General features: G+C 46.1%; 1 protein-coding gene across 24 annotated transcripts in view; it reads right to left on the bottom strand.

The window, feature by feature from the left end:
- The window catches only part of SCRIB (scribble planar cell polarity protein), a 127289-nt gene that overhangs the window by 87433 nt on the left and 12526 nt on the right, over positions 1-27330 (bottom strand). For all 24 annotated transcript variants that reach the window (XM_076363669.1, XM_076363647.1, XM_076363655.1 and 21 more), the window contains exons 2-10: positions 11320-11437; positions 10986-11064; positions 9499-9588; positions 8701-8757; positions 4800-4863; positions 3460-3534; positions 3226-3370; positions 1678-1796; positions 826-1025 (exon numbers count right to left, since the gene is read on the bottom strand). In XM_076363669.1, the coding sequence (XP_076219784.1) occupies positions 826-1025; positions 1678-1796; positions 3226-3370; positions 3460-3534; positions 4800-4863; positions 8701-8757; positions 9499-9588; positions 10986-11064; positions 11320-11437 (947 nt within the window). The remainder of the gene's footprint in view (positions 1-825; positions 1026-1677; positions 1797-3225; positions 3371-3459; positions 3535-4799; positions 4864-8700; positions 8758-9498; positions 9589-10985; positions 11065-11319; positions 11438-27330) is intronic.

Genomic DNA, 27330 nt, shown 5'->3' with positions numbered 1-27330 from the left:
AAAGAAAAGAAGAGCTGCTGGTTAAACTTAGTTGGTAATGAAGGAACTTCAACTCAGCTCGACTGCCTCACCTCCAGCTCTCACCTCTGGAGAAGGACAGAGTCAAGCCACTGCAGCATCCCTCACTCTTATACACACTGAAGCAGCTGGCTTGTGCTGCATATGGCTCTGCCACAACCACAGACTGGACTCCAGTAACCCACCCTCCTCAGTTTTTAGCAGAGGACAACTCCCATCAACAATGTGAAAATGGTGAACTTTGAAGAGGGGTTTGAAGACAGAAAAATTATGCTTTCACGAACCAGTATACAGACAGTGTTCCAAACTGAAGCTCTGGTCAGCTTCCAACTGCTACAAAAAATACCAGCCTCAACTAACGGAACTACAGCTAAAATCTGCAGTCTCTTTCAGAACAGATCACAGATATTTGCACACTGTGAAGTTGTGCACATCATAAACAAGGCTTTGGCACCAATCACCTGAGGACTGATGACACACAACTACAAATTCTGCAGGATGACAGCGGACCAAGGATTTCCCCTGATCTTTATTTCACACATGGCAAAATGCCCCCACACTTCTGCATTAGTTCTACCCTGTACTCAAGTAACACGGAGAAGGGCTTAACAGGCAAAGCTTGAGACACACACACCCCCTCTTTCCCGAGCCCTAAGCAGCCAGTCTGGGCTTCTCCAAACCGCGGATCCTGGGATCAGCACAGATCCAGTGTCTCCAAAACACACCATGGCCCAGACCATACTGCTCCTTCACAGCAGCCTCCTTAGGAATATGCTTACAAGCCTGTTTACCCTTCCTGCTGCTGACCTGTTTCCGGCCACATCCAGGACATGAAGCTCAGTGGTGTTGGCAAGCTCTGGTGGCAGGAGGGCCAGGCGATTGTCTCGCAAGGACAGCACATTCAGATTGGCACAGCCTCCAATCTCAGCTGGAAGGGATGTTAGCCGGTTCCGATCCACATTCAGGTTCGTCAGCTTGGCCAGCTTGCCGAGGGACTTTGGTAAGGCCTAGGAAGGAGATGATTCAGTAGTTGGAAAAGATAAGAGCAATAGAATAAAGGTATAAAGGCATAAAGCCCTCTTATCTGGGGGAAAAAAGCTGTCTTCTGCCCTAACAGACACATTTTTTATAAAGTTCTCACTATAACTTTGGGACAGATTTTCCCCCAGGTTCACAGACTGTTACATGCCAACTCTTCACCTCAGCACAGCACACTCAGAACACTACTGGTCAAGAACTTTCTCCTGTTCATCTATCCATTCCCAATACTGGAGTTTTAACAATCAAATCACGAGCAGTTTGGAGCAGGGCCATTTTAAATTACACTACTCCATGGCCCCTCGCCACATGCAGCTTTTGATGTAGTGCTGCTCTCATCAGATTGGAAGGGCTTCAGGATTGGCTATCCTAAAGCCAGCATCCTACCTATCCTTGAGAATTTTTCAGAGAAAAAAAAACAGTGAGAAAAAGCAGCTTCCACCAGGATCTTCTCAAGAGCCTGTGAGCTAGGTGAAACTCCGTGCATCAAAGCAGCTGAAGGGAGAGCAGATGGAGCATGCCCAGGAATCCGGCTCAGAGGCCAAAAGATGGGAAAAGATCCCTGGCATGTGGCTAAACTGAACAGCGCAGGAGAGGCGGGATGGCTGCTGGTGTACTTACTGTCAGCATGTTCTCTGTCAAGATGAGTTCTGACAGATTTTCGCAGTCCCCAATTGACTCTGTCACCTCTGTCAGCCGATTCTGGTCCACCTTGAGGATGGAGAGCTGCTTCAGCTGACCTGGCCAGGGCAACAAGCTAGGTGTGAACTATGCCAGAGATAATGACACTGTTCTATGTTCATCTGGCCGAAATGCCTCCCATCAGGGATTATGTAACCTAACAATACAGGCGCTACCTTTCTTCCCCACCAGGCTTGTTCACAGGTTTCACCCATGCATGATGCAGATCATAGAATCATAGAATAGTTTGGGTCGGAAGGGACCTCTTAAAGGTCATCTAGTCCAACCCCCCTGCCGTGGGCAGGGACATCTTCAACTAGATCAGGTTGCTCAGAGCCCCGTCCAACCTGACCTGGAATGTTTCCAGGGATGGGGCATCCACCACCTCTCTGGGCAACCTGTGCCAGTGTTTCACCACCCTCAGCGTAAAAACTGTCTTCCTTATATCTAGTCTAAATCCACCCCCCTTTAGAATCATATAGAATCATAGAATCATTGAGGTTGGAAAAGACCTCTAAGATCATCGAGTCCAACCATCGACCCAACACCACCACCCACTAAACCATGTCCCTAAGTGCCTCATCTACTCATCTTTTAAATACCTCCAGGGATGGGGACTCAACCACTTCCCTGGGCAGCCTGTTCCAATGTTTAACCACTCTTTCAGTAAAGAAATTTTTCCTCACGTCCAATCTAAACCTCCCCTGGCGCAACTTGAGGCCATTTCCTCTCATCCTATCGCCTGTTACTTGGGAGAAGAGACCAACACCCACCTCGCTACAACCTCCTTTCAGGTGGTTGTAGAGAGCAATGAGGTCTCCCCTGAGCCTCCTCTTCTCCAGGCTAAACAACCCCAGTTCCCTCAGCCGCTCCTCATCACACTTGTTCTCCAGACCCCTCACCAGCCTCGTTGCCCTTCTCTGGACACGCTCCAGCACCTCAACATCCTTCTTGTAGTGAGGGGCCCAAAACTGAACACAGTATTCAAGGTGTGGCCTTACCAGTGCCGAGTACAGAGGCACAATCACATCCCTACTCCTGCTGGCCACACTATTTCTGATACAGGCCAGGATGTCATAGGCCTTCTTGGCCGCCTGGGCACACTGCCGGCTCATATTCAGCCGGCTGTCGACCAACACATTAGTTTAAAGTCATTTAAAGTCATTTAAACATTTAAATGGCTTTAGTTTAAAGCCATTCCCCCTTGTCCTGTCGCAACAGGCCCTGCTAAAAAGTTTGCCACCATCTTTTTTATAAGCCCCCTTTAAGTACTGATAGGCTGCCATAAGGTCTGCAGATCAAGAACCTGAACTTGTCCTGTAGAGTTCTGCTCACCAGTATCACCTACTGCTTCTGCACTCAACGATTGTGACTATGTCCATCAAGCCCTAATACCTTGTTACATACACTCTTGCCTGAAGCCCCCCCGCCAGGAGCACTGCCCAAGGCAGTGAAATCCTGCACTGCTCCCCACCCCGCAATACTCACCAATCCCATCTGGAATGCATTCCAACAGGTTCTGTGACAGGAGCAAGTCCGTCAGTGCTACTAGCCCACTGACCTCGTTGGGCAACTGCTCCAGCTTGTTCTCTGACACATCCAGACAGACCAAGCGGCGGAGATTGCCCAGCTCCTAGGATCAGAAAGGAGACACTACAGCTCGAGGGAGCAGCTGAGGAAGGGAGCAAAGTGGTGAATCAATGGCCCTGAACAGGTACTCACCGGAGGCAGGGCTGAGAGCTGGTTCCGGTCTAACCAAAGCTCACGCAGGTTGGGTAGCGCTCCCAGAGTATCTGGCTGTAACAGAGCAGGACAGTAATAGCATCAGTCCCTTCCACAGGGGAGAAGCTGCTCGAGGATGCTACAAATCACACCACACCTCTGCAAAGCTAGACATTGTTACTGCTTTTACACCTCCTAGAACTATTCACCAAATTGTTTATGAAGCTAACATGTTGGTGTGCCACAATATAGCACCACATATGTTTGGAAATGTCTGGGATGGCATACTGGCTGCAGAAGGTCCCAACAGGAAACACAGAAGACAACAGCAAGGACTGTCTGGTAGCAGGCAAGACAAGAACTAAACAGGGTTTTGGAAATTCTGGCTTAATGGAAGAAATGAGTCTTTCTCCTCTTCCTCCTCTCAGGCATGAAAACAAACATTTGGGTAACACTGGCCAACTCAACATGATAGAGCAGCACCATCAGCAATGGTAGACATACGTTTACAGCATCACTCCACAAACACCATACACACTGATTAGCATTTGGGTTTGGAGTTAATGCACCACTGGAGTGCGGTTCAAGTGTCAGACAACTGTTCTCACAAGTAAGCTGCAGCCTTGTGCATAGCAAGCTGCACGAACTCCTTTGCCTCCCAATTTAGATAGGTTTCTGCCAAAAAGCATTCCAGAACATTAAGAGCAGGATTCAGTAACAGCTTAATCCATAGCTGCAAAATTAAAGAATATCATTGGATGTCCCTGAATGTCAAGACAAGCTGAATTTCAAGACTCTGCACTGGCTCTCAGCACGCTTACGCTCAGAGCCCTCCATGGAGGCACCCCAATCCAGAGGGCACACACCCCATGCTTGGCTGACTTCACTGCCAGGAACAACACGGAATAGTCCTGCACTTTGCAGTAGAGAAATCAAATCCGAAAAGAGAAAGGCAGAAAGTTGGCCTAGCAGAAGAGAAAAGCAACAACTGGGGGCAGTGCAACACAGAAGAGAAAGGAAGTACTAGAGAGTCTCATTGGAAAGAAAAGATCCTTAGGCAGCTAGATAGCAAGAATTAACATCCCAGAGCAAAAGTGATTCGAAAGAGCAGAGCAAGTTGTGCATGAGGACAGTAGGAAGCAAGACACAAGGGCCAACACATGAAGAGAACATTATGCTGGGAACAATGACTAGGTCATGGTGGGCAGATGAGAATCTTCCCAAACAACCTGCGGGTCTATTTCTTTGCATTTCAGATGAAAAACCACTTGCTTCCACAGAGGTACAGGGTTCTGCCCCTACCAACCACCCATATTCCCTCCCCACCATCCCTCACCTACCAGTACTTCCAGATCATTGCCACCAAGATCCAACTGTTCTAACTTGACAAGGAAGGAGAGTGAACTGCAAGATACAGGGAGTAGAGAGGGGAAGAGAGAAGAAAAAAAAAAAAAGAAAGAAAGAAAGAACGAACAGAAGGTTAGCATCTGGGACACACATCTCACAAATTACATAATTTTTAATAACTCCTAAAACAGGTGGGGCAATCCTGACCTTTTTCATAGTCCCTCTAAGCCAAGCAGTTTAGGGGAGTTGGTACCCTTCCCCAAGCCAGACCATCTGCACCAGGGAATTGGGTTCAGTAGCACCAGCAGTCCCAAAGCAGCCAGTTTCCACTCTGTCACCAATTTGCCGTCTCCCCCTCCCACCATAAAATACTCTGTGACCAAAAACATGACAGATGACAAGCCACGCCTTAATATTGCTGCCCATTTCTGCAGCAAGGATAGGGACCTGGGCACAGACTAACAGGTAACGGGAGAGAGTCAGCAGAGGACAATACATATTTGGGGGGCAAGGGGACCATAGCTGCAGGGAGAGGCAGGAATGACAAATTCAACAGTCTCAGTTTCCCCAAATGGGATGCCCATGCTGCTTAAGAGAAAGGGAAGGACAACACTGGCACGATGTCTCAGAAGAGGTCAAGACATACAGACAAGAAGTGCACTAGGCAAGATACTACGAGAAGCCTGCACGGGAACCAAAGCCTGTCAACACTGGTAGTCCAAGGATGTGCCCTGAGTATCCAAACACATTACGACCTGGTGATATAAAAGGCTGCAGTCTGCAACCCCACAAAACCAGGATTCAGTTCTTCTGACATGGCCCAGGTGTTCATGTGTCCTCGGCTCTCAGTCCTACCCCATCAACTCCAACTCCCACTTCCCCAAACAGGGGTTGCTGCCTCTCACTTTACACTAGGGCAGAACCGCCATCTCAGCACTGCCCGCTTCCCCAGTAGGGAGGGTCTTCAGTTCTTTTTATTCTTTTCATAAGGAATTGTCCTAATACAGAAATCACTACATTTCTCTGGAAATAGAGCTATACATCTCAATGCCATCCAAGCTAAGGAAGTTGGGGGCTGCAAATCTGTGAGAAAGTGATAAAAGAGATATGTCTTGCCTGGGCCAGGCTATAAAAAATATTTGGGCTACACAGGAAAAGCAAGTTCTTACCTTATGCAGTGGTGGATTTTGAGATATTAACTCAAGCAAAGGTTTATCAACAGGATCATCAAAAGGATTCTGCTGTATAGCAGTCTCTCATTATGACTGTACATTTGCTCTTTGACTTCTCTGAAGGGTGAAGCAGCCTTGACTGTCCCTTCGCACCTTCACAGTTTGAATTCCCAAAATAGGGACAAGTGAGCTGTGGAATCCATGTTGATATACAAGGTCTTGCAAAATGCCTCAGTATAGATCACCCTCCACTATTCCATGAGAATACATCAACAAGAGCTACCCTTTCCAAATTATTGGCAAGCTGTGTCCCATCTGTGTGGGAGACATGAGGAGTGATAATCAACTGTACAAGACGAACTGTTTCAGAACTCAGTCGACAGCAGAAGACTAACCAATGAAATTAAATTTTGACAAGTAAAGGTCATTGCAAACTGGATCTTTTAAGGAGCTCAACAACAACAACAAAAATCAAAAGGACACTGATGCATTATGCAGTCACAAATTCACAGTATTGAAGCCCATCTACCTACTGGGCTCAGTAACCTTGAAAACTAAAAGCATCAATCATTTCAATAAGTCATTCTACTCTTTGGCAAGATCACTTGGACTTGTTTAGAGCCATTCTTGGGCACAATTTGCAACCAGACTAAGTACAAGAGAGCTTCGGACCTGGGTAGAGTACCTGACAGTACCACTGAAATTTCTTTGGCCATTGATTTCGATCTCATATTTGATTGACAGATCTGACGAAAATTGCCTTGGCCTTCAAGATCCTCCTTCTACTTTTGGAAGTCATCCAAAAGTAGAATTTGGGAAATTGAGGAAAGATCAAAGGAAGCTGGAATTGCACTGCAGAATGAATATCAAGCCTGGACTTATCTTTCAGAGAAAAACCCCAAAAACTCATAGCATGCTACAAGTATCTTGCTGGATAGCATACAAATCTAACATAGGGAAACAAGGGAGCACTGGGCATGAGAGATCTCCCCAGAAACCATATGGGTTTGGTCACAGACTGAATTCTCAAACTCCAGATACTTGCTGGTTCCTAGATGGTGAAAAGTCATTGGGACCATTCTTCACTGCAGTTTGAAAGCCCAGCTTTGGATGTAGCTATTGCACCTCTTCGTTTATATGATGTATCACAGTGGTGGTACCTGTCTGTATGAACACAAAGAACACATGGAACAGACATTTGGGTCCCAGCACCAGGACCCAAATTTCTCCTGCTTGCCTGTTCTCAGCCTGGCACAAGGAGCTTTGGCTCTCATGTTCTCCCTTGTGGCTATATTCCATGTGGGGCCTTTCTGTGACAGGGTGTTAATGCTGACAACTTCTGTGCAGAAAAGATCCAGTGACTTTGGCATCAGAGACAAGATGACAGTGTTAATTTGAATTATGCTTCTACATTGTGTAATCACCAGACATGAAGCCTGGGAGCTGACCAGTGCAGACTCTTTCAGCTCCTTTTTAGAAGTGTCTTGTCCTCTGGGTCAAAGCTGACACATGAATTCTACAAGCAGATATAACTGATGTCATACAAAGCCTGTACTTGCAGGTCCCAGAGGAAAATAACCATCAGGAAGAGCATGCGCCTGAGTCAAAGCAACGTCTCACAGTGAGGGAGGCATGGCCATCACAGAAGAAGCAAGACTAAAGCCCTAACTGCTTAGAGACTCAAAGCCTTGCCTGAACATTGTATCATGAGATGCCTCCTTTGCCCTCTTTTTTAAATAAAGCAGAGGAGCAAGAGGGAAAGTACGGGTAGTCAAATTGAATACTTGCCATGAATAGTAAGAGGGCACTGAGGAAAAGTGACAATAGTTGCATGCTTCACACATTCACTGCGGAGTTTGTGTGGTGCCAAAACACACTGCTATTCAAAAAGAAGTCAAGTAGAATCCCTTCCAACGTATGTTCAAGGAAGACTGAGGGAATCATCAGTTGGATGGATAAGCAGGCAGAAAACAAGCTGACAGAGCTAACGTAGGTTAGAAAACTCAACAAACAACTCTCATGGGCTCCAAACCAGAGATTAACGTAGAGACTCATTAGTACTCCACATCCTATCTACCTGATAGCATCAGCTGTACCAACCAGATCCTCTACCAGGAATTCATCTCTGTCCCTAACTCTCTGAAACATTTAACAAGACTTACCTCTTCTCCCTTGCTGGCTTATTTTTTGTCTGCTGCAGGAAAGCCAGTTATCCCACCCATTCCCACAAACTGCTCAACCAGAACAATCAGAAGGGATACCCAAGAAAACAGAGATGTCAGAAGCAAAATGTGTCTTCAGCTGTATTCTGCTGCTCTTCAAATGATGAACTTCACTGTATACAGAGTTCTTCCTATACCCACATCAGTACATTTTTCTCTCTTTTTCCAAAAGAATCTGTCATCTGCTCCACCTCTTCAGGAAAAATGGTTCTCACCATTTCCAACAGCTTTCTTGTGGAACCCCGTCTATTACAAATCAATCCTGACACAGAGGCTGAGTACAGATTCTGAACATCCTTCCCTGCTCTTAAGACCTGTACCATCTCTCTCCCTCCTCACCCCAATTTACAGAAATCCAGCAAGATGCAGCTAATTTATGCAAAGCCTTGAGCCCTCCCAAGCAAAGTGCTAGAACCTGTACTACAGAAACAGCAAGTCCCTGAGGAATCAGTAAGAACAATCGGGCAGGAAACTCCTGAAGCCACCAGACAGACACTCACGTGGGGAGAGTCTTTAGCAGGTTCTCACGTAGCTCCAAAGTCACCAGGTTTGCCAAACTGCAAGAGAAAAGGGAGCAAGAAAGCCAGATTCACTGAATAGAGCTTCAGGGATAAAAGGAGATGCTCATATCCCTTCCCTTGGGACCACCCCTCATGACCTGCACAAATGCATGCACATGAGTGTGTACCCATGCATGGAGATGACAGGGGAAAACAAAAAACAAAGAGGATCTTAAATGACTACTGATGAAGGTGACTGCTTATTGCAAAATCATGGGGGAACAACACTGCACCCAAACTCAGGACAAGAAAACATGGTATCACATACAGGACTGTCTGCCCAAAAAAATAAAATCCCTCACGTGTAGAAAGCCAAATCCCATGGGAGGGGCACTGCACCCCACAGGCAAAGCCCCATGGGCTTTGCCTTGGCCATTTGCTAGCAGCATAAATCATTTCAACATCATCAGACAGACCACACCTGTTTGGAGAGGGGCAAACGGGCACTCATAAAGTAAGGAAAGATAGAGGATTTGAGAAGCCTGGATGCACTCCTTGCCTGTGCCACAGACCACACAGGAGGACAAGCAGCTGAGACCAGGAAAGGAACCTTTTTAAAAAGGTTGTCTTTTAACAAGAATACTTAGACGTGCTCACACAGTATGTTCAGTACAGTGGCAAGCTGTAACTGGGATGGCACGCTCTTCCCCTCCAAGTCCTGCTAGTGTCGCCACCCCAATAGCATGGTGTCCCCACCCCAACCCTCCTCCCCGTTATGAGGAACGGGGGCATACTCACTTCCCAATGTCACTGGGGAGGCTCTGCAGGGACACATCATTCAAAGCCAAATGGCCCAGGCTCCGAAGCTGTGTGAAGCCCTCTGGAAGCCTGTGAAAGCACGACAGAACAAAACACCATTAATTCTGTGCACAAAACAAGCCCTAAATTCCTCACTTAAATCTCCAAAAAGCCAGTCTTATCCCAATTGGTATCAACATGTAGAAAGGAGAAGAGCAGGAACCAACTCTGACCCTGGCTCCTGATCCAGAATATGCCCCATTTTCAAGACAACAATACCCCCTTGCACCAAAGTCACTATGTGTCCAAGTGTGCAAACTTGGCTCTGCAGTACTCAAGCATATGCCATGCGATCATTTAAATTTGGAAGTAGGGAGGGTTACCACGTAATCCAAATGCCCACCTAAGGATATTTCTGCAGATGACACTGCAGCATTCCCCAGGACCAAGTAGTATCATCATAACAGCTCTAAGGTGCAACAGAACAGGGAAAGACCCGTGAAAAGGAGAAATCCTTTGCTGTTCACAGGCAGTTCCTGGAGCTTCTGTGCCCCACTGCTCACGACACACATTTACAACTCTGGGCCACAAAAAGACACTGACAAATAACTTCTAGTGTAGAAGTCCTGGTCATTCCTGTGGTACAGGGATTCTCACCGACTGAAAAGCTTGTCCCACTCTGGCAGTGTCTGGCACCACAAGAGGGAACCAGAGAGTTAAATCTATTTAAAGGGCGACTTGGGCAGCACTTGCCCAGGAGCACAAAGGGCAGCAGGCATCTGGAGTCAAACTGGCATCTACAGGGACCCTGGCAGACAATGCATCAAGACACCACTGCCTCAAAGCATGGTTCACCAAGGCAGAGGACCCATACTTAAATTGCCAAAACATCATGGATTAAGAGCTGTAGAGACAGAAGACTGAAGAGACAAGGCAGAGAGCCCTGTTCTTGGACATAGCTCTGGGCACTGAGATATCGGGGAAACCGACGGAACACAGAGTTCAAAGGACAGCCATCCTAAGTTATAAATAAGAAGACAGAGAGCAAAAAGGACTGACAGAGAGCAAAAAGGACTGACAGAGAGCAGAAGATAGCATGCAGGCCTTTCTCTACCCCTCTACTACAACGAGTCCACACCCATTCCGGTTTCTGCACCAGGGTGAAGGGATGGGGAGAGAGTAACAAACTTATTCCAAAAGGACAAAAGGCCTCACCATTCACACCAGTGGCAACAGTATGACTAAAGGCTCATCAATCCAAGCCATAGGCCCCACAGAAGAGGGAGCACACACCAGCTCCTCCCTATGCTGAGTGTTCCACCTGCTAGGAGAGCAGACATCTGCAGGTCTTGGCAAAGGCAGGGTGATCCTATGCCTTGACTTCAAGGGAAGACAATTACAAGATGAAGACCAGAGAAAGCTAGGGAGAATGAGGAACTTCAACTCTCATTCTCAGCTGGACAAAAGGGTTGCATATGCCTTCCTACCTGGAGAGAGGATTCCCACTGAAGTCTGCGATTTCCAAGGATTTGCAGAATTTGATGCTTTCAGGAATTTCTGGAATGTCTGGAAAAAATATGTGAAAGAAAAAAAAGAGGCTTGAGAAGAGCCTATCATGGAAAATGGGACACCAGGTACTGGTAACAGCCTAAGACACAGTAAGACAACCATATTTTCATAGCTCAGGACCCACAAGAGATCACTCTGCAGGACTGTGAAAGGGTACTGCCTCTTCCAGAACATGAGTGCACAGGGTAGTACTACTACACTGAGAGAAGCAGGGCTGTGGGGCACCCACTCCCCATTTAGCTTTGACCTTACCGTTACGGGAGATGTCCAGTTCCACCAGTTGCATGAAGTTGGCAACCTCAGGGGGAAGTCTCTGGATTTCATTGTCACTCAGACCCAGCTTGCGCAGATTCAGAAGCCTAAAGAAAGGCTATGACAGGAGAGAACAAAACTGGGTCAGCAGCAGTTCTGTGGGAAACCTGTCTTCTCACCTCAGGGCAAACCTGAGCATCCATCTCTGAAGACAACTGCCTTTTCTCATAACCTCTGTCCTGGTGAGGTCCTCAAAGTGCAGTCGCTACACAAATAAGAACACCGATTAAGGTCTACAAGAGGCGAGGGTGAAAGAAGAAAGGCATTTAATGAGTTTAGCTTCATGATTCATTTAACATCTCTATCATCCCACTGCTCTTCTCCCTCCCTTGTAGGATACAAAATGGCTGTTCCTTGTTTCCTAAGATAACAGTTCATCTTAGGCATTCAAATACTAGCGTGATGAGGAAGTCACTATAAAGCAGCTTGCCAGCAGACACGACAGTGTTTATGAATCTGGTCCAGAGAAGCCAACAAAGGAGAAACATAAGGGGACTTCCAGACCAAAGTTCTGTCCCTGCTGTCATACACATCTGCTGTACAGTACATTTTGTCAGGACATCAGTGACAGGTCCCTACACCAACAGGGAAAGCGTTTGTGCCACTTGTACCAGAAAAGAAAAGGAGCAGGCAAACTATCTGTAGGGCCCAAGTAACAAAGAATTAGAGAAGGAAAGAATTCCTTTCTAGAAACACCACAGTCATAGAAATGTTGACTGGAAGGGACCTCTAGAGTTCTCCTAGTCTAACAACATCCAACTTCTTCACACCTACTCTTGTTCTCAGAAGTCAATTAGCTATAAATGGTAAATTACAAGATTCATCAATCATACTCTTCCTAGACATCAACAGCCTCTCAGTAAGTTTACTAAGCACAGCATACTATAATTATGAACGGAACAAATCTTGCAGCTGCTTCTAACTATTGTCGGACATAGGATACTGGACTGTGGTGGTTGCTGCATTTCCTGGATCATTTCAGAGTGCCTGGGAATAACAATCAAACAATATTGGGCCACGGCAGAAAACAGACAGTTTTAAGAATCATAGAATCATTGAGGTTGGAAAAGACCTCTAAGATCATCGAGTCCAACCATCGACCCAACACCACCATGCCCACTAAACCATGTCGCTAAGCGCCTCATCTACTCGTCTTCTAAATACCTCCAGGGATGGGGACTCAACCCCTTCCCTGGGCAGCCTCTTCCAATGTTTAACCACTCTTTCAGTAAAGAAATTTTTCAGTAAAGAAAAGAAGTTTACCCATAACCCACAAATAGATAAAGGCAGAGACTGTTGCACACACACATAGTAACACTGTGTCTCTGATTATGTGTTTGGGTTCTGCCACAGTACAGACAAGTGCTCTAAGTCACCTCTAACAATTTATGAGTTTTAGATGGCCAAACCTTAAGAAGCTAATAACTCAATCCATGATGCAAAAGAAAGTAGCAATGAAGCTAGGAACAAACTCAGGTCTATGAAGTAACACGCAGAAGCCACTTCTAATCCATCCTGTCTGTCCTACTCCAGAGGCAGAGAGAGAGTTACAGTAAGCAACAGAAGATGTAATCGCAGGATTACTTACAGATCAGAAAACACGTCCAGAGAGTCAGGGCTGCTTACACAGACCACACTGAGAAGGATCAAACAAGAATTTGAGGTCTGAACCTTCTTTCTCAGTTGCCTTTCCAGTAATCCATCTGCATAAAAGGTTGCTGAAACAGACCTCCCCAGGAGTAGTTGTGGGGTATTGAGATTTGTTCAGGTTTGGGGTGGTGGGACACCCACAACTGTCACTCATAACATTGCAAAGAACAGTAATACAGACTAGACAAGGGAGGGGTAAGGAAAAGGTGATGCACAACATAACCATGAAAAAATACGCAGACCATAAAGAGAGCTGCTCGCCCCACTAGAAGGGATGATGATGAGGTCTAATAATATAACTTGAGAAGTTTCTCTGCTGTAGATCAAAACTTCTGCAATTTCCCATAGAGATGTCTCAGTCAGGAAGCGCTGCTGGGTGCAAATGCATGTTTGAGGGACTGCAAAACACGGCACGGCCTTTGCTACACTGAGGTTGTCGTACTTCCACATCACTCGCCATACTGAAAAGGAGAAGTGCTCTGGGATGAACAGCAGTGATATGAAATTCATACTCTTGATGTCTAAAGTAGTACAGGAGACCGTAATAAGTAAAAAAAGAAGGGAAAAAAAAAAGTCCTCTTGACACTGAACAGCATAAGTTCTTTTTAATTTCTTTCTAATGCAAATCAGTTTAATAAGAAAGGAAGTAGGTGAAAGTCTAAATGACAACAAAGGTTCAAGCCAGAGCAGGAGGTTTAGAGACTTCATTTGCTATTGTTTCCTAGATCCTTCTCCTAATTTTAGAATGCAAGGAAATTCCAGGCAAGACATTGTGTTGACCTACTAGAGTCTACAAGTTGGAAAATAACAAAGGGAACAGAACATCTATAGTCCAAACTTTTAGCACTTCTGCCTACATATTTCAGGCAGTCTCAAAATAGATGTGCACACTTTAAAAAAAAAAATTAAGTTTTTAGAATAAATAAACTAGAATAAAATCATGCTATATGTTGCACTGCAATCTATATGGGAAGTGTTTATTGACACAACGGAGATTTAAAAGATAACTATCTGTGGGGCAAACTGGTAGCTGTGAACATTGACTTCAGTTTCACCTACAGTTAAGTTTTACTTTCTTAGCTAGGCCATCAAAATCAAAACAACATAACACTTCTTTGGCACAGTAGTTGTATCCATGCAGTTTATCGCAATTTAACAGAACAAACTGCATAACAGGCCTTTTACTAGCGTAACTACCTTACTGAAAATAATCAGAACCTACACGCACACAGGCATGCCAGTGAAGCCAAGTGCAGACCAAGTCTCAGAATTAGGCTGTCGTGACAATCTCACAATTCTTCCCATCCAATTAACTTTGCTTCAGGGAGACATCTACTAAATATAATGTTCCAAAATACCTTGCTTTGTATGCTACTTTTTTATATCAGTTAAACAGCATTTTTTGTCCCCCAGCTTTTTCTTTTTTTAAAAAAAAAGGTAACCAAAAAACTCCAAAGCCTCACAGTGCTGACAGACTATTATCAGATCTGTGCACAAATTTCCATTCAGCAAATAGCAAGACAACAAGAGTAGTACATCCTACTTCTTAAGATTCAGTTAAGCTGGACTTGAATAAAATATTTTGATGTGAAATTCAAACTAGTCAAAAGTCATCAGTGGAGGTCACAAAAAACAGATGCAGAATTACAGTATTCCCATGCAAGAATTAAGGTTTTATATTTGCAAAAAAAAAGAAACAAGCAGAATCCAAGTAAGCCACCATGTCTACTCTGACTAGCAACACCTTGTTAATTGTTAGGTAACAGCCACTTACTCCTCATCATTAACCCCTTACCATTGACACATTTCATTGTGTCAATGAAATACTGCTAGCTGAAGGACAGATACACCAACAAGTCTGTATTTTCCCTTGACAGACTGCATTGCTCATGAATGTCTTTACTATAGTAGCACAAACAGTTTTGCCAGCAGAGAATACCGGTGTTTCCATAACCAGTCTAGTAGACTTAACTGCCATTACATCACTGAAATGCAAAGGTAGACCCGCATTGCTGAAGCAAATAGACAGACACTGGTTGTTCAGCTGCTGTTCAGAGATGAGGCTGTCTTCAGGAACAAGCACCTAAAAGCGCAGAACAGATGCACTTCCCACTTATGCTAGCAAAGCTTTTAGAAAACTAGTGAGCAGTCCAAGTTTGCTCTTATCTCTGCTAGGACTACAGTTAGTATGATGTAAAATATGGCAACATGATGTAATCAAGAACTGGTAAGACTGAAAACACTGTATCTAACACGATGCATATAATTTTCAGTTCAGTATTTTGTGGAGTGGGTACTTCCACTTGTAAGTCCAACAGCCAAATTTACAAAGCAAGACTGCACAAGAGATTCATTTGTGACACTGGAAATGGAGAACAAATTAATTTTAAAATTGCTACTGGAACTAAGAGTGAAAACTTAAGCAAATGTCTCTTTGGAGACTGACAATTATCCCTTTTTCTAATCAATGTTAACCCTGTTTCATACAGCTGGCAAAAAAAAAGTCACGAATTTAGCACTATACTGAATGTCTCTATTAAGATGAAACATACACAACTTCAAGACTTTCTGAATGTTAAAAAAAAAAAAATCACCAAATCTGCATGACCTAGATCTTCCAGTGTCCAAACTAGGCTGATATAAGATAAAAAATAGAAGTTTGAAGAAAAAAAATAAGCAGCAATCTTTCACTGTTTCCTGGCATACCAGAAGCCTAAAGACCACACAGAGTGAACATGGATTAGTACAAAAGGACTCCAGTGCACAGGAATTCAGCCCGCTCAGGGTATGATGGAAGTTATCACAAAAAAAAATAAAAAAGGCTCAAGACAAAGATCGGGGGGTGTACTAATTATTAACAGAATAGTTGGGTAACTAGGGGGAAAAAGCCTTTGTAAATTAGAATATATTAGAAAGATATTCTACTGTTGCAGTATGTGAATGGTTACAGGATGGCTAAGATGGAAAACAACCACAAAGTTGTCTTGCAAATAAGATTCAGGGGGCATAAATTCTTACAATATCCAGAGCAGAGCAACTGCAATATAACAGATTGGAAATACATAGGCCATTGCTCTCATTAATGTACTGACTAGATGAAAATTAGTGAAAGGTATAAAAAGCCTGTCAAGCACTATAAGCCAAAAGGTAAGAAATACTCCACAAAATTATAACATTGCAAAAAAGACAAAAAAATGTGAAATACAGGCTCTGCAGCATGTTTTCAAATGCAACATCCTCATTCAGCAGCCCCTCTAAAGACAAAAGCAGGAAAACCTATGAGAAGTCATTCAAGAGTTATCTATGATTTCTGAAATAAAATTCAATTACTTCAATCTCTTTAAAAAAAAAAAGGCAACCTAGATCCATGGATTTTTCAGTCAAAAGGGACAATGAAGTAATATCCTTCTAATCCTTTGTATATCACAGACCTTTATCACAGAATCATGAAATAATTAAGGTAGGAAGGATCCTTGAGAGATCTCTAGTCCAACCTCTTGCTCAAAGCAGGGTCAGCTATGAAGTCGGACCAGATTGCTCAGGCCTTTGTCTAGTCAAGTCTTTCAAAACCTCCAACGATGGAAGATCCAAAAATCCTCTGGGCCCCTGGCCCTTCCCCACCTTAATTATCCTCACAGTGAAAAAAGCTTCCTTGTGCCCAGACGGAACCACCTAGTTCAATGACGCCCCTGTGCCTCTCATCCTCCCCCACGCACCACCGGGCTCTGTCTCCTTGATAACCTCCCTGTACACACTAGCAGGCTGCTGCGAAATCCCTCTGAAGCAGTGTCTTCTCCAGGCCGAAGAATTCCCGTTCCTGTGGCCTGTCCTGTCAGGGCAAGTGCTTCAGCCCCCATCCACCCTATGGACTCTCTCCTCAACTCACACCAGTTCGGCAATGCCATTCCTATATTGTGGGCCCCACAATGGATGCAGTATCGAGGTGTGGTCTACGGAGTGCTGAGTAGAGGGGAATAATCACTCCCCCACTCTCTGGGTATGCTCCTATCTGTACATCCAGTATGCTGTTGGCCTTCTGTGATGCCAGGGCACCCCGCTAGACCCTACGAGGAGCTGAATCCTGAATACACAGAACAAGGGTGAAAGCCGAGCACCTTTAGCACAACGTCCAACAGGAAGAGTGGAGAGGAGGTGGCCATGTACAATACACAGAGAATGTTGCCAACAATAGTAACATGCAACATGAAGTCAAACCCACAGGGCCGTTTGCATAACCAAATAAAAAGCCTCAAATGTCCCTTTTTGCTGTTGCCAAGCAAATATTGACATGTGCAACCAATATAAACAATGGAAGAGAACTATCAAAACTTTAGGAGACCCCTGACTGTGACAAACCTTTCACAATCAAACCACACCAGTCACTTGGAAGCTACGCTTACGCGAGTTACACAGCTACCTGCTATAAATGGGTTGGGTTTCCAAGAAACTCCAGGTAAGCTAATGGATCACCCTGAGCTACTCCTGTTAGAGTACACGACACTCGCTTGTCAGCTAGGTCCAGCTAACCACAATTAAACTGAAAAGACTTTACTTCTGTCTTAACGACTGATGCCTCAGAAACTACGGAAGACCCACTTCAACACTGAAATATGATGATATATGCAGAAGTGAGAAAGGATGAAACCCCAGTGCAATTATTAATGAACCTCTTGATTCAAGACCACTGCCTTTGGAGTAATTTTATAAAAGAAAAATATCAGGCTAATAAAGCAGAATCACTGCTATGACAGTCAAAAACTATCGTCATTGCAAAGGGAAAGAAACGTCAGCTTCAAATTGAAATATTACAACCAGCCAAGCAGAGAGCCGTCTTGACCATATAGCACTCATCTTCAATGGTTAGGTCAGTCCTACTCAAGGAACATTTCCAAACAGCACACTGTGGTTTTATTTGAGGTTATCCAGAGAAACAATAACAGGCTCAGCCAGTTTATGAAAACAAGAAACACTGGTAGCAGCAAATACAGGCTCCATTTGGCAGATTCACCTTTGGCTTCTGCTGAAGAACTGAAATACCTGTGTATTGAGAAAGTCCTAAGCCTCAGGTACTGATGTCGGGGCCCACTGATCTAGGACACATTTCTTACTGATAATGCAAGGATGCCTGACACCCCACTTTATAGAGCTTCTCACCCAGTGAGACGCCAAAGCACAAAAGTCCCCGATCCCATGGAGTTCAGTATACATGAAGTGTTTTGCCTGTACTTAATTTATAAGACAGGTTAGCCCACGGCTCCAGCTTTGGTCAATGGTGAACTCTTACATGGGAAAGCAGAGTGAACTCAGGAAGGAGGAAACATCCACCCGATTTAGAAATGAGCTTCTGGCCTCATATCCTCAACATGTCATGACTGCTCCTCAGCGATGCAGATGGGTGGCACTAGAGGTAGTGCTGGCCAAAATTAAGAGAGATGCCTAACTCCTGAGTAGAGACAGAAGTCTGACAGTCCCCTGTATCCCTTCCTCATTCATTACATGAGGAACTCTGACTGTCCAACTCCAAAACTGGCTGCATCAGCCACCTCCTGTTCTGCAAGAGAGAATGGAGCCAGCCACCACAGCCTTCATACACAGCCTCGATCAGCATGAGGCAGGCATCTCACTGCCTATGGACACTAGCACAGAGCTTCCAGCTAAATTAAGAAAGCAGGGTAAGTTTCTAGAAAGCCAATGCCTGCAAAACTGCAAGGGAGTATGTAGCAGGACAGTGAGTGAAGGATGCAGATTTCCAAATACAGCAGTTCACTCAGAAAGGCAACTTGCATCATGAAGGCAGGTCCAGCAGAACCACAGCATTCTATGGAAGGGACAGAGGTTGGAAAGGACCTCTCAAGATCAGCTAATCCAACCTCTGCTCAAAGCAGGGTCAGCTATAGCAGGTTACCCAGGGCTGTGTCCACTTGGGTTTTGAATATCTCCAAGGATGGACATTCTGCAACCTCACTGGGCAACACGTTCCAGCGTTCAACCACCTCTCCAGTGGAAAAAAAAAAAAGTGTTTCCTTATGTTTAAACAGCATTTCCTCTATTTCACTCTGTGCCCATTACCTCTTGTCCTGCCATTGGACACTACTGAGAAGAGTCTGGCTCCATCTCCTTTGCTCCCTGACATCATATACACATTGGTAAAATCCCCCTAAGCCTTCTCTTCTCCAGGCTGAATGGTCCCAACTCTTTCAGCCTCCCCGCATATCACAGATGCCCCAGTCTCTTCATCATTTTTGTGGCCCTTCACTGGACACCCTCCTGTATGTCCATGTCTTCCCTGCACTGGGGAGCCCAGCACGGGACACAGTCCTCCAGATGTGGTTTCACCAGAGCAGAACAGAGGGGAAGGATCACCTTCCTTGACCTGCTGGCAATGCTTTTCCTAATTGCTGGTCAACTTGTGGTCCACCAGTACCCCCAGTGTTTCTGCAAAGCTGCTTTTCGGGTGGTCAGTCCCCTGCTTGTACTGCTGCATGAGGTTACTCCTCCCCAGGTGCAGAAATTGGCATTTCCCATTGTTGAACTCCATGAGACTCCTATTGGCCCATTTTTCCAGCCTGTCAAGGCCCCTCTGAACAGCAGCACAACAAGCTGGTACATCCGAAGTCACACACAGAATGTATATACACAGCAAAGTCATAAAGGGCCCTTGTAAGCCCAGTCTCTTGTCTGTAAGAGGCCCTAGAAAACATCTGAAGGAGGTTCCAGCCTCCTCTCTGCAATTAGCATGCCTCCAACTAAGTTGTATTTCTTCAGCTTGCTGACGTGACGTACTTTCTCCAAACCTCAATCCTGCCTCTTTGACTGTCGATGTTCATATCTGTGAAGCTCCCACCATTAGTTCTGAGGCTGCAGCAAAGCCCCAGGACATGAAAACAAGGTTAATGGAGCTATTAGGTTAGCCTAGAGAACCACAGTATTCAGATAGTGATGCCAGGAATTTGGACACCACCCCCAAGGGCTTCCTTTCTGCTGCAGAGTAATGCTTAGCAGAGCCTTGCCTCCTCCCCCTGCTCACTTATTCAGTCAGATCAAGAGGTGGAAAATGAAAAAAGAAGAAAGGACAATGGATAAAAGGATCAGAACAAACCCTCTGAGCTACCACTCAACTACGCCGTTTCCCAGAAATAACAAAATCCTGAGGGCAGGCCTGGAAAGCCAACCATTCCCCAAATGGGATTAACGGCCAAAGAGCCAGCCCAGCTCAGTGGAGCAGACAGCACCGGGTAACTCCAGCCAGCCCTGCACTGCTGTCCTGGTTTCGGCAGGGATAGAGTTAATTTCCTTTCTAGTAGCTGGTACAGTGTTTTGGATTTAGGATGAGAACAAAGTTGATAACGCACCGATGTTTTAGTTGTTGCTAGCTAATGCTTACACTAGCCAAGGACTTTTCAGCTTCCCATGCTCTACTGACTGAGAAGGCTGGAGGTGCACAAGAAGCTGGGAGGGGGCACAGCCAAACTGGCCAAAGGGACATTCCATACCATGTGACGTCATGCTCAGTACATAAACTGGGGAAAGCTGGCCGGGGGGGCCGCTGCTCGGGGACTGGCTGGGCATCGGTCGGCGGGTGGTGAGCAATTGTACTGTGCATCACTTGCTTTGTGTATTAGCATTATTATTATCATATTATTATTATTATCATTTTATTTCAATTATTAAACTGTTTTTATCTCAACCCACGAGTTTTTCTAACTTGTGCTCTTCCAATTCTCTCCCCCATCCCACCGGGTGGGGGGGAGTGAGCAAGCGGCTGCGTGGTGCTTAGTTGCCGACTGAAATTAAACCATGACAGTCCTTTTTGGCGCCCAACGTGGGGCTCGAAGGGTTTGAGATAATAACAGATTAACCGGAGTGTATTAAGGAACTTATATCTGTTAGTAGTTGTGGGTCACAATGTTGGTTTCTCTGTTCTCGATTTTAATTTGTATAATCTGCATCACGCTCTTTTTCCTGCTGTACATGTTAAAGATTGGTGTTGGGTTTTGCAGTTTCCTGTGGTCTGCAGTGAATAGTAATGTCTCACTTGTGAGGTTTGTTTTTAGAACATTGACCTTGACGTTTCTGTGGTATGTAAACTTCGTAATGAAGCCGTTACTGTACCACGGAGACCATTTCGTGGAGACAACTAGCAATTGCAGTAACTTTTCTGAGAGTTTTTTTACAGAGGAAATACAGAATGGCAGTGTCACTACCTTCTTCTATGATGTTTCCTCCTTCATTACAGTAACTTTTCAGTATTTTGAACATCCTTGGGCAGTTAAGATACTTCTATTGGTACTTCTTGGGAATACTGTTTCGGTTTTGTCTAAAGTTGGTAAGCAATTTAAGAATATCATCCAGAGATCTGCCCCAAGGCTGAATAATTATGAGTGGCAGGGTGCGTGGGACAAGATGGGCAAGTACCTAGGCCAATGGGCACCCCCAGTGTTTTGGAACTTCACCCCTGAGCAAATGCAGAATCCTGAAAAGTTAGTAGAATATTTGGAAAAAGTATGCTGTCACCCTGGCAACTCCAGAGAGATGCAGATCATTGCAACGTGCTGGGGCCTGGCCCATGCCTACCGAGCCCTGTTCAACACCATTCAGTGCCCTCAAAGGGAAGAGAAGGTCTCTGGCTCTGACAGTAAAACGACACGCACTGCGGCCACTCAGACCCGGGCAACAGGCCCTGCGGCCACTCAAACCCGGGCAACACGCACTACGGCCACTCCAACCCCGGCGACAGGCCCTGCAGCCACTCCGACCCCGGTGACATGTACTGCGGCCGCTCCAACCCCGGCGACATGTACTGCGGCCACTCCAACCCCGGTGACATGCACTGCGGCCACTCCAACCCCGGCGACATGCACTGCGGCCACTCAGACTCCGGTGACATGCACTTGCACTGCGGCCACTCCAACCCCGGCGACATGCACTGCGGCCACTCCAACCCCGGCAACAGGCCCTGCGGCTACTCGGACTCCGGTGACATGCACTTGCACTGCGGCCACTCCAACCCCAGCAACACGCCCTGTGGCTGAACCAAAGAACGAGCCTGTGCCGGTATCAGTCGCCCCTGTACACAAGAAGAAATTTTGGAAGCGGAAGTCAGCTCGTTTAGTAAGGGAAGAAGAAGCTTCTTCTAAAAGGGAACCGGAGGAAGAAGTATACGAGACAGATGACCCTAGAGAAGGACCATCACGAGAACGGGAGGAGGAAAGCCGGCCGCTGATCGGGGAGGAGGAAGAGGAAGAACTCATAAACGAGGCAGTGACCACCCGATCTCTATCCCTGAGTGAGCTGCGAGATATACGAAAAGATTTCAGCCGTCGTCCAGGTGAGCATATTGTCACCTGGCTGCTCCGATGCTGGGATAATGGGGCCAGTAGCCTGGAATTAGAGGGTAGGGAAGCCAAGCAGCTGGGATCCCTTTCTAGGGAAGGGGGCATTGACAAAGCAATTGGAAAAGGGACACGTATCCTCAGCCTTTGGAGGCGACTCTTGTCAAGCGTGAAGGAAAGGTATCCCTTTAAGGAAGATGTCATATGTCGCCCAAGCAAATGGGCCACCATGGAGAAGGGTATCCAGTTTCTGAGAGAATTAGCTGTGCTGGAGGTGATTTATGATGACCTGAACAATGAACAACTATCTAAAGATCCAGACGAAGTCAAGTGCACACAACCCATGTGGCGGAAGTTTATAAGGAGCTCACCATCGTCATACGCCAATTCATTGGCAGTGATGACCTGGAAAGATGGAGAGGAACAAACAGTGGATGAATTGGCCGGCCAACTCCGGCAATACGAGGAAAGTCTTTCTTCCTCCCTCGTCTCGGCTGTGAAGAAACTGTCCGAAAAACTGTCCTGGGAGATTCAGCAACTCAGAGAGGATAGGTCCTACTCCTCACCTGTATGGACCAGTATCTCGGCTATTAGAAGTAAGCGTTCTTTTGCCCAAGACAGAGAATATAAAGGGTACACACCACGGGGCACCCTATGGTTTTACCTGCGTGACCACGGAGAGGACATGAGGAAGTGGGATGGGAAACCTACCGCAGCCCTAGGGGCACGGGTACGCGAATTGCAAGGGAAAACAATCACAGAAAGAGGTTCTTCCAGGAAAATTGCTGCTCCAGTTTCCAGCGGGCAGTTCCCCAGACAGAGTAGAAGGGCTGATCTTACTCTTGATCTTAATGAAGAAACTTCTGACTCGTACGTACAAGAAATGAGAAATGAGTACTGTGATGAGGATTAGAGGGGCCCTGCCTCCAGCCAGGGGGAGGAAAGGGACAACCGGGTTTACTGGACTGTGTGGATTCGGTGGCCTGGCACATCAGACCCACAGAAGTATAAGGCTCTGGTAGACACCGGTGCACAGTGTACCCTAATGCCATCAAGATATACAGGAACAGAACCCATCTATATTTCTGGGGTGACGGGGGGATCCCAACAGCTATCTGTATTGGAAGCCGAAGTGAGTCTAACTGGGAATGGGTGGCAGAAGCACCCCATTGTGACTGGCCCAGATGCTCCGTGCATCCTTGGCATAGACTACCTCAGGAGAGGGTAGTTCAAGGACCCAAAAGGGTACCGGTGGGCTTTTGGTATAGCTGCCTTGGAGATGGAGGGAATTAAACAGCTGTCCACCTTGCCTGGTCTCTCGGAGGACCCTTCTGTTGTGGGGTTGCTGAAGGTCGAAGACCAACAAGTGCCAATCGCTACCACCACAGTGCACCGGCGGCAATATCGCACCAACCGAGACTCCCTGATTCCCATTCATGAGCTGATTCGTCGACTGGAGAGCCAAGGAGTGATCAGCAAGACCCGCTCACCCTTTAACAGTCCCATATGGCCAGTACGGAAGTCTAATGGAGAGTGGAGACTAACAGTAGACTGTCGTGGCCTAAATGAAGTCACGCCACACGCCATGTGCTGCCATGCCAGACATGCTAGAACTTCAATACGAATTGGAATCAAAGGCAGCCAAGTGGTATGCCACAGTAGATATTGCTAATGCGTTTTTCTCAATCCCTTTGGCAGCAGAGTGCAGGCCACAATTTGCTTTCACTTGGAGGGGCGTTCAGTACACCTGGAACTGACTGCCCCAGGGGTGGAAACACAGCCCCACCATTTGCCATGGACTGATCCAGACTGCACTGGAACAGGGTGAAGCTCCAGAACACCTGCAATACATTGATGATATCATCGTGTGGGGCAACACAGCAGGAGAAGTTTTTGAAAAAGGGAAGGAAATAGTCCAAATCCTGCTGAAGGCCGGTTTTGCCATAAAACAAAGTAAGGTCAAGGGACCTGCACAGGAGATCCACTTTTTAGGAATAAAATGGCAAGATGGACGTCGTCAGATCCCAATGGATGTGATCAACAGAATAACAGCCATGTCTCCACCAACTAGCAAAAAGGAAACACAAGCTTTCTTAGGCGTCGTGGGTTTTTGGAGAATGCATATTCCAAATTACAGTCTGATTGTAAACCCTCTCTATCAAGTGACCCGAAAGAAGAACGATTTCAAATGGGGCCCTGAGCAACAACAAGCTTTTGAACAAATTAAACGGGAGATAGTTCATGCAGTAGCCCTGGGGCCAGTCCGGGCAGGGCAAGAGGTAAAAAATGTGCTCTATACCGCAGCCGGGGAGAATGGCCCTATCTGGAGCCTCTGGCAGAAAGCACCAGGGGAGACTCGAGGTCGACCCCTAGGGTTTTGGAGTCGGGGATACAGAGGATCCGAGGCCCGCTATACTCCAACTGAAAAAGAGATATTGGCAGCATATGAAGGGGTTCGAGCTGCTTCAGAAGTGATCGGCACTGAAGCACAGCTCCTCCTGGCACCCCGACTGCTGGTGCTAGGCTGGATGTTCAGAGGGAGGGTCCCCTGTACACATCATGCAACTGATGCTACATGGAGTAAGTGGGTCGCACTGATCACACAACGGGCTCGAATAGGAAACCCCAGTCGCCCAGGAATTCTGGAAGTGATCATGGATTGGCCAGAGGGCAAAGATTTTGGAATATTGCCAGAGGAGGAGGTAATGCGTGCTGAGGAGGCCCCAATGTATAATGAACTACCAGAAAATGAGAAGCAATATGCCCTGTTCACTGATGGGTCCTGTCGTCTTGTGGGAAAGCATCGGAGGTGGAAAGCTGCTGTATGGAGTCCTATGCGACAAGTTGTAGAAACGGCTGAAGGAGAAGGTGAATCGAGCCAATTTGCAGAAGTAAAGGCCATCCAGCTGGCTTTAGACATTGCTGACCGAGAAAAGTGGCCAGTGCTCTATCTCTATACTGACTCATGGATGGTGGCAAATGCCCTGTGGGGGTGGTTGCAGCAATGGAAGCAGAGCAACTGGCAGCGCAGAGGCAAACCCATCTGGGCTGCCGCATTGTGGCAAGATATTGCTGCCCGGGTGGAGAACCTGGTTGTAAAAGTCCGTCACGTAGATGCTCACGTACCCAAGAGTCGGGCCACTGAAGAACATCAAAACAACCAGCAGGTGGATCAGGCTGCTAAGATTGAAGTGGCTCAGGTGGATCTGGACTGGCAACATAAGGGTGAATTATTTCTAGCTCGGTGGGCCCATGACACCTCAGGCCACCAAGGAAGAGATGCAACATACAGATGGGCTCGTGATCGAGGGGTGGACTTGACCATGGACACTATTGCGCAGGTTATCCATGAATGCGAAACATGTGCTGCAATCAAGCAAGCCAAGCGGTTAAAGCCTCTTTGGTATGGAGGACGATGGTTGAAATATAAATATGGGGAGGCCTGGCAGATCGATTATATCACACTCCCACAAACCCGCCAAGGCAAGCGCCACGTGCTTACAATGGTGGAGGCAACCACCAGATGGCTGGAAACATATCCCGTGCCCCATGCCACTGCCCGCAACACTATCCTGGGCCTTGAAAAGCAAGTCCTATGGCGACATGGCACCCCAGAAAGAATTGAGTCAGACAATGGGACTCATTTCCGAAACAACCTCATAGACACCTGGGCCAAAGAGCACGGCATTGAGTGGGTGTATCACATCCCCTATCATGCACCAGCTTCTGGGAAAATTGAACGATACAATGGACTGTTAAAGACTACGCTGAGAGCAATGGGTGGTGGGACGTTTAAACATTGGGATACGCATTTAGCAAAGGCCACCTGGTTAGTCAACACTCGGGGATCTGCCAATCGAGCAGGCCCTGCCCAGTCAGAACTTTTACGTACTGTAGATGGGAATAAAGTCCCTGTAGTGCACATAAAAAATATGCTGGGGAAGACAGTCTGGGTTATTCCTGCCTCAGGCAGAGGCAGACCCATCCGTGGGATTGCTTTTGCTCAGGGACCTGGGTGCACTTGGTGGATAATGCAGAAGGATGGGGAAGTCCGATGTGTACCTCAAGGGGGTTTGATTTTGGGTGAGAATAGCCAATGATCTGAATTATGTGATGTTAAGTACTAATTATAGTTATAATAGTTATACTAATAATACACAGATATACTAATAATACTAATAATATTATATGCCATACTAATGCTATTATAATAAGAATCACCCAGACTAATGAAGAATAACTTCAGTGAAACCAAGCAAAGCACAGTGATGATAGTACCAGAACTGACTTCAACATGAAACAATCCAACACCACATACCATCTCCATTTTTCCTGCCCTGAAAGATTATTATGACAGATGGAGCCCGAAGTCATGGACTAAATGAACTCACCAAACATCTAGAGGGATGGCCCACAGACTAAGGGAATGATATCTGTGTATGTGTGTATATATATATATATAAAAGGGGGTGGTGATTAATGAAAATGTACTGGAAAATGTGAGACTTGAGCATGACGCAGATGGTATAGAATAAGGGGTGGATATTGTCCTGGTTTCGGCAGGGATAGAGTTAATTTCCTTCCTAGTAGCTGGTACAGTGTTTTGGATTTAGGATGAGAACAAAGTTGATAACGCACCGATGTTTTATTTGTTGCTAGGTAATGCTTACACTAGCCAAGGACTTTTCAGCTTCCCATGCTCTACTGACTGAGAAGGCTGGAGGTGCACAAGAAGCTGGGAGGGGGCACAGCCAAACTGGCCAAAGGGACATTCCATACCATGTGACGTCATGCTCAGTACATAAACTGGGAAAGCTGGCCGGGGGGGCCGCTGCTCGGGGACTGGCTGGGCATCGGTCGGCGGGTGGTGAGCAATTGTACTGTGCATCACTTGTTTTGTGTATTATTATTATTATTATCATATTATTATTATTATCATTTTATTTCAATTATTAAACTGCTTTTATCT

Source organism: Aptenodytes patagonicus, unplaced genomic scaffold, assembly GCF_965638725.1.
Source record: "Aptenodytes patagonicus unplaced genomic scaffold, bAptPat1.pri.cur scaffold_77, whole genome shotgun sequence".
NCBI classification, from domain to species: domain Eukaryota; kingdom Metazoa; phylum Chordata; class Aves; order Sphenisciformes; family Spheniscidae; genus Aptenodytes; species Aptenodytes patagonicus.
Note: the sequence above shows the minus strand (reverse complement) of the source record. Positions and strands in the feature narration are given on the sequence as shown.